The sequence below is a fragment of the Arachis hypogaea genome, chromosome 19 (genome assembly GCF_003086295.3).
Source record: "Arachis hypogaea cultivar Tifrunner chromosome 19, arahy.Tifrunner.gnm2.J5K5, whole genome shotgun sequence".
NCBI lineage: Eukaryota > Viridiplantae > Streptophyta > Magnoliopsida > Fabales > Fabaceae > Arachis > Arachis hypogaea.
In genome coordinates, this window is record NC_092054.1 from 7,734,627 (window position 1) to 7,740,827 (window position 6,201).

The window sequence follows — 6,201 nt, forward strand, 5'->3', positions numbered from 1 at the left end:
CAGGTATTGGCATTTGTCTGAGCTGTGTTGATAAATTGATAAGATCGATATTATGTGATAGAAAAGAAAAAATAAGATAATATATGTCTCCTATATATTCGGAGTTGGTTTGAACCTTTTACATACAAAGGTGCAAGTAGGCTAGCCTCGTTAAAACCTCTCCAAGCAAAACCCTTTGGGATAAAATCTTGGTAGTAGGAAAAAGAGTACAAGCCTATCCCTGTCTTTTAACTATAAAATTTCTTTAAGGAAGACACGTTCCATGTATTAGGCAAGAGTTTACCTTCTAGTGATTCTAGCTTGTATGCTCCTTGGCCGAGTGCTTCGGATACTCGGTATGGGCCGTCCCAATTGGCTGCTAGCTTTCCATGTGTTGGTGGTTTCCGAGCAGTTTCAGTTTTGCGGAGGACTAAGTCTCCTTTAACGAATGATCTGTTTTTGACCGACTTGTTGTATTGTCGAGCTATGGCTTGCTGCGTTGCGCGTTGCTTCAAGGCGGCGAGGTTTCTAACTTCTTCAATGATGTCGAGCTCGGATCTCCGAGCTTCGTCTTGGTTGTCGATATAAGTTCGGATTGAGTTCTGGGAGATTTCCAGGGGGATCATGGCTTTCGATCCATATACCAGTCTGAATGGCGTTTCCTTTGTTGATGTTTGTGGGGTGGTGTTGTATCCCCAGAGTACCTTGGGTATTAATTCGGCCCATAGTCCTTTGGCGTCATCTAGTTTTTTCTTTAGCACATGCAGGATGACCTTGTTTGCGGCCTCAGCTAGTCCGTTTGCTTGAGGATGTTCAACAGAGGCAAAGTGTTACTTTATTTTGAGATTCTGCAAAAAAGATTGGAATTTCTGATCGGCGAACTGGCGGCCGTTGTCAGTTGTGATATGTTGAGGTATGCCGAAATGGCAAATAATATTTTTCCAAACGAATGAAATCATTTGTTGTGATGTTATTTTTGCTAGAGGTTGGGCTTCAACCCATTTGGAGAAATAGTCAATTCCGACAATAAGAAATTTTACCTGGCCTAGTGCTGTGGGGAATGGCCCGAGTATATCCAAACCCCATTGGTTGAATGGCCAGCTGATATCTGAATGATGCATTTGCTCGGCAGGGATGTGTATCAGTGGTGCGTGTCTTTGGCAATTGTTGCATGACCTTATTTTCTGTTGGCTGTCCTGTTTCAAAGTCGGCCAGAAAAATCCGGCTCGGAGGATCTTTGATGTTAGGCTTCGAGCCCCTGTATGTGTGCCACAGATTCCTTCATGTGCTTCTGCTAATGCTAGATCGGCTTCTGATTTGTTGAGGCATTTGAGTAGAGGGCGAGTATATCCCCGTCGATACAATGTTCCATTGAGTATTGTGAAGGAAGATGCTTGGCGTCGGAACTTTTTATCGCTCTCGACCCCTTCTGGTATATTACCTGTTTGTAAATAGTGTATAAAGTCGTTCCTCCAATCTGTTTCCTGTGAAACACTTAGCACATTTGTCAGAGTAACAGTGGGTGATGTTATTGTGAATTGTTGCAGTGTAGATAGCTCGGACTGTGTACTACCGAGCTTAGATAAGATATCCGCTCTTTGATTTTGTTCGCGTGGTATATGTTCTATTTCAAATTTGAAAAAATTTTTTGATAATTTTTTTACTAACAGCAAGTATTTAGAGAGTAGAGGATCTTTTACCTGGAAAATGTCATTTACCTGTTGTACGACTAACAAAGAATCACAGTATACCTTGATCGTCGAGATTTGAAGATCTAAACAGAGTCGGAGTCCGGCGATTAGTGCTTCATACTCGGATTGGCTGTTGCTTGCTTTGAAAGCTAAGTGTATTGAGTGTTCCAATATGAATCCATCCTCGGCCTCCAGACGAATTCCTGCACCACAGCCTCTGTTATTTGAAGAGCCGTCCACATATAAGATCCATTGTTTTGCATGATCTTCCTCGGATGGTATTGTAAGCTCGGCGATAAAATCTGCCAGGAATTGTGACTTGATCGGTCCTCGGGATTGGTATTTGATGTCGAACTCAGATAGTTCGACTGCCCATTTTATAAGTCGTCCTGCAATTTCTGGTTTGTGTAACACTTGTCTTAGTGGGTGATCGGTTCTGACATGGATAACGTGGTTCTGGAAGTAAGGTCGGAGACGTCTCGCCGAGAATACCAGTGCTAGTGCGAGCTTCTCAATCCTTGGATAATTGAGTTCGGCATGCTGCAGAGTCTTACTAACAAAGTATACTGGATGCTGAACTTTGTTTCTCTCTGTAACAAGGGTTGGGCTTATTGACCAATCAGTAACTGACAGATATAGAAATAAATCTTCCCCTTGTAGGGATTTTTGTAATATCGGCGGTTGTGAGAGTGTTGTTTTTAATTTTGAAAAGGCCTTCTCACAATCGTCGTTCCATTCGAAGTTATTTTTCTTTTTAATTGTTTGGAAAAAAGGAATAGAAGTTGAAGCAAGGCAAGGAACAAATCTGGAAAGTGCAGCGAGTCGTCCTGTGAGGCGCTGAACTTCTTTGACTGTTTTAGGGCTGGCCATGTCCAACACAGCTCGGCATTTGTCTGGATTTGCCTCTATTCCCCAGTATGTCAGCAAAAAACCTAAAAACTTTCCTCCTTGAATGGCGAATGCGCATTTTTCGGGGTTGAGACGCATGTTGTACTGGCAGATCTGGCCGAATATTTCTGTAAGGTCGCTGATATGGTTATCTCCGATTTTTGTTTTGGCGACCATATCATCGACATAAACTTCGATATTTCTGCCGATTTGTTTGGCGAACACCTTATCCATAAGGCGTTGGTAAGTTGCACCTGCGTTCTTTAAACCAAATGGCATAACTTTATAACAATAGTTACCGAAATCAGTGATAAAAGCTGTTTTATTTTTATCAGAGGGGTGCATCATTATTTGATTATACCCTGAATACGCATCCATAAAGCTTAAAGTAGCGTAGCCTGACGCATTGTCTACTAAAGAGTCTATGGATGGTAGAGGATAAGAATCCTTTGGGCATGCTTTGTTTAAATCAGTGAAGTCGACGCACATGCGCCACTTACCATTTTGTTTTCTTACCATTACCACATTGGCTAACCAGGTGGTGAATCTGATCTCTTTGATAAATTCGGCGTTGATGAGCTTTTGTGTTTCTTCCTGTGACGCTCTCTTTTTCTCTTCGCCGAGTTTGCGTTTCTTCTGTTGCACTGGTCGGATTGTCGAGTTTATTGCTAGTCTATGGCTGATAATCTGTGGGTCGATTCCGGGCATGTCTAATGGTGTCCATGCGAAAAGGTCGGCATGTTCTTGCAGGAAGGTTGTTATGGCCTGCAACTCAGATGCATTGAGTGAGGTACCTACATATGTGAATTTATTAGGGTTATTGTTGAAATACACTTTTTGTAGGTCGTCAGAGGGTTTTGGGCGATCGGGGAAATCAGCTCTTGGGTCCAGTTCGGCTAGCGTGTGCTCCTTTTGGTTCAGGCCGACGTTGTTGACTTGTTGCGTGGAGCGATTTTGGAATTTCATGCTGATGTTGTAACATTGTCGTGCCTCTTTATGGTCGCCATGAATTGTTACAACCTGGTTGTCCTGCAAAGGAAACTTTACACAGAGATGAACTGTAGATACAATGGCGCCGAACTTATTCAAAAAAGGTCGGCCGAGAATAATGTTATATGGGCTGAAACAATCGACTACTAAATATTGAATATCATTAGTTTTTGAAAGAGGTTGCTCACCCAGTGTGGTTTGTAACCACACTGATCCGAGTATTGGAACTCGTTCTCCCGAGAAGCCGACCAAGTCTCCTCCAGTGGAATGTAGCACGTTGTCGCTGAGCTTCATCTTTTGAAATGTGGAATAAAACATAACATCGGCACTGCTCCCGGGATCCAAGAGTACTTTTTTCACTAATAGATCCGCTATCTGGAGGGTGATTACCACGGGGTCGTCCAAATTTTGTATATTGGAGTTAAAGTCGGCCTGTGTGAAAGTGACTTCTGGTTGTGGGTTAGTGATTGCTACATCTTGTTTCGGTCCTTCTACCGAGCATATTGCTCTGAACGACCTTTTCCTTGCCGAGTTTGAGTATTCCCCACTTGCGTATCCTCTTGAAATACAATTGATTATACCTCGTGGTCTTTCATATTGGCTTGAAGATGCCTTCTCTTTTCCTCGGTGTTGTTCAGAGAGGTCGTTTGTTATGGAACTGGGGCCGCGCTTTTGGATGTGACCACCGATGTATTTGTCTAGGTGTCCTTGTCTTGCTAGTCGTTCTAAGAGATCTTTGGCGATCATACAATCATCGGTATTGTGGCCGTGTTTCTGGTGGAAAGCGCAGTACTTTGACTTGTCCACGTTCTTTGCATCCTGGTATGTGCCGGCCTTTCTTGGAGGCTTAATTAGTTTAGAGTTCAAGATCTCCTTGATTATGTCTTCCCTCTTAGTGTTAAACTGCGTATAAGAATCAAATCGAGGTGTTAGTTTAAAACTTTTCTTAATGGTTGAGCTCTTATCTTCTTCGCGGAAGTGTGACTTGTCAGACTTCCGAACTTGTCTGAGCTCCTCGATGTCAATTTGTCCTTTTGCTTTCTCTCGAAATTCTGCTAGGGTCTTTGGTTTTGCTACTGCGATCGTCTCCTGGAACTTCCCGGGTCGGAGGCCGCTTTTAATTGCATGCAAATGGACCTCAGGGTGGAGATCTGGTATGCTGATTGCGACCTTGGTAAAACGAGTCATATAGTCCTTTAAGCTTTCGTTTGGTCCTTGCTTGATAGTGTTCAGGTAATCGGAATTGTGCAAGTATATTGCAGATCCGGCGAAATGTTCTTCAAATAACTTCGCCAACTGATGAAAGCGCGAGATGGAACCTGCAGGCAAAGCACACAACCAATCAAGTGCAGGACCGTCTAAATAATTCGGAAAACAACGACATAAAACTGTATCTGATGCACCATTGACGATCATTATTGATCAGATTTTTTTATGAACTTCCTCGGGTCTCCGAGTCCATCATAAGGCGTGAGAGTCAACGGCAGAGTGAACCTCTTCGGCAGTTCGAAGTTCATTACTTCTTCTGTAAAGGGGCCTACAGGGTCCTCGGACTCTTCTTTCTCGTCTTCGGGCTGCTGCTCTTCGTGTCGAGCAGTTTCTGAAACATGAGTCGGTTGGGATTGATGTTCCTCGTCTTCCGCCTGTTGGCGATGAGCATCGTTGTGTTCAATCCGAGCATGATTTAGTTCAGCAATTTGAGCAGCCATTATTTGGTTCTCGTCAGCCATTCGCTGATTAGCTTGTTGTAGCTCAGCTACCATTCGCATGAGTTCGGACAGTGAAGGAGGCGGTACGTCAGCCATGGATGTAGATGGAAGTGATGGGACCAAAAGAAAAAATATGATTTCCTGGGCCCCACGGTGGGCGCCAATTGATCTTGCCTGTAAAATAGATCGGCCTCAAGTCCTCGAGAATAGCCGAGCTATATGCTGCAAGGTTGAACGTCCGTCTCTTGGAATCCGAATTCTTTATGTTCGTCGTGAGTGTGAGAACACGAGCAATATCAAAAGAGGGGAGTGTACCTGCAAAAGGCACTCCGAAGCTTAAGTCAGCGTGTATTCTAGTTTACTTAGGAAAAACTTTTATATGTGACGAGTTCTTTGTCCGTTATATTCTCGGCATTACCGTTTAACTGAATGATATCGTAACCAACCTTATTTTGTCGTTGGAACGTCGGTTATGATGGAGACGTTATTGTCGCCTAGTTATAGCTCATAATTCCGAATAGTAACGGAAGATGACGAGGTGCATCATATGTTGCTAATGGTTATGAGGCCGAGTTATAACGTACAATAATGACGACCATTATTATGAGATAATGATGATCATATCAATAATAATAATAATAATAGAGGTGTATTATACTTTTCTAAAATTATTCTGGTTATATAAATAAAAAAAATGAATAAGAATAATTATTATAAAATAAATAGGTTTTAGACATTATAAAATATAGTTTTAATGTATCTAATAATAATAATAATTAGATTTATATTTTAGATTCATTTAGGTTTTATTAATTATTGTTAAAAGCTAATAAATATAAATGTGGAAATTTTGTAATATAGATTTAGAGTATTTTGAGTAGTTAGTAATATAATTGTTAATATAATTATATTATACTGGTTATGTGATAACGAAGATGAGATAT

General features: G+C 41.8%; 1 protein-coding gene across 1 annotated transcript; it reads right to left on the reverse strand.

Moving 5' to 3' along the window:
• Window positions 1-227: 227 nt before the first annotated feature.
• LOC140182107 (uncharacterized) lies at window positions 228-4,964 on the reverse strand. The gene is made up of 5 exons (XM_072228215.1): window positions 4,952-4,964; window positions 3,075-4,867; window positions 1,680-2,819; window positions 1,020-1,463; window positions 228-581 (listed from the first exon to the last, which is right to left on the reverse strand). Exons 1-5 carry the CDS (start codon window positions 4,962-4,964, stop codon window positions 228-230), a joined length of 3,744 nt encoding a protein of 1,247 aa, XP_072084316.1.
• Window positions 4,965-6,201: the final 1,237 nt, after the last annotated feature.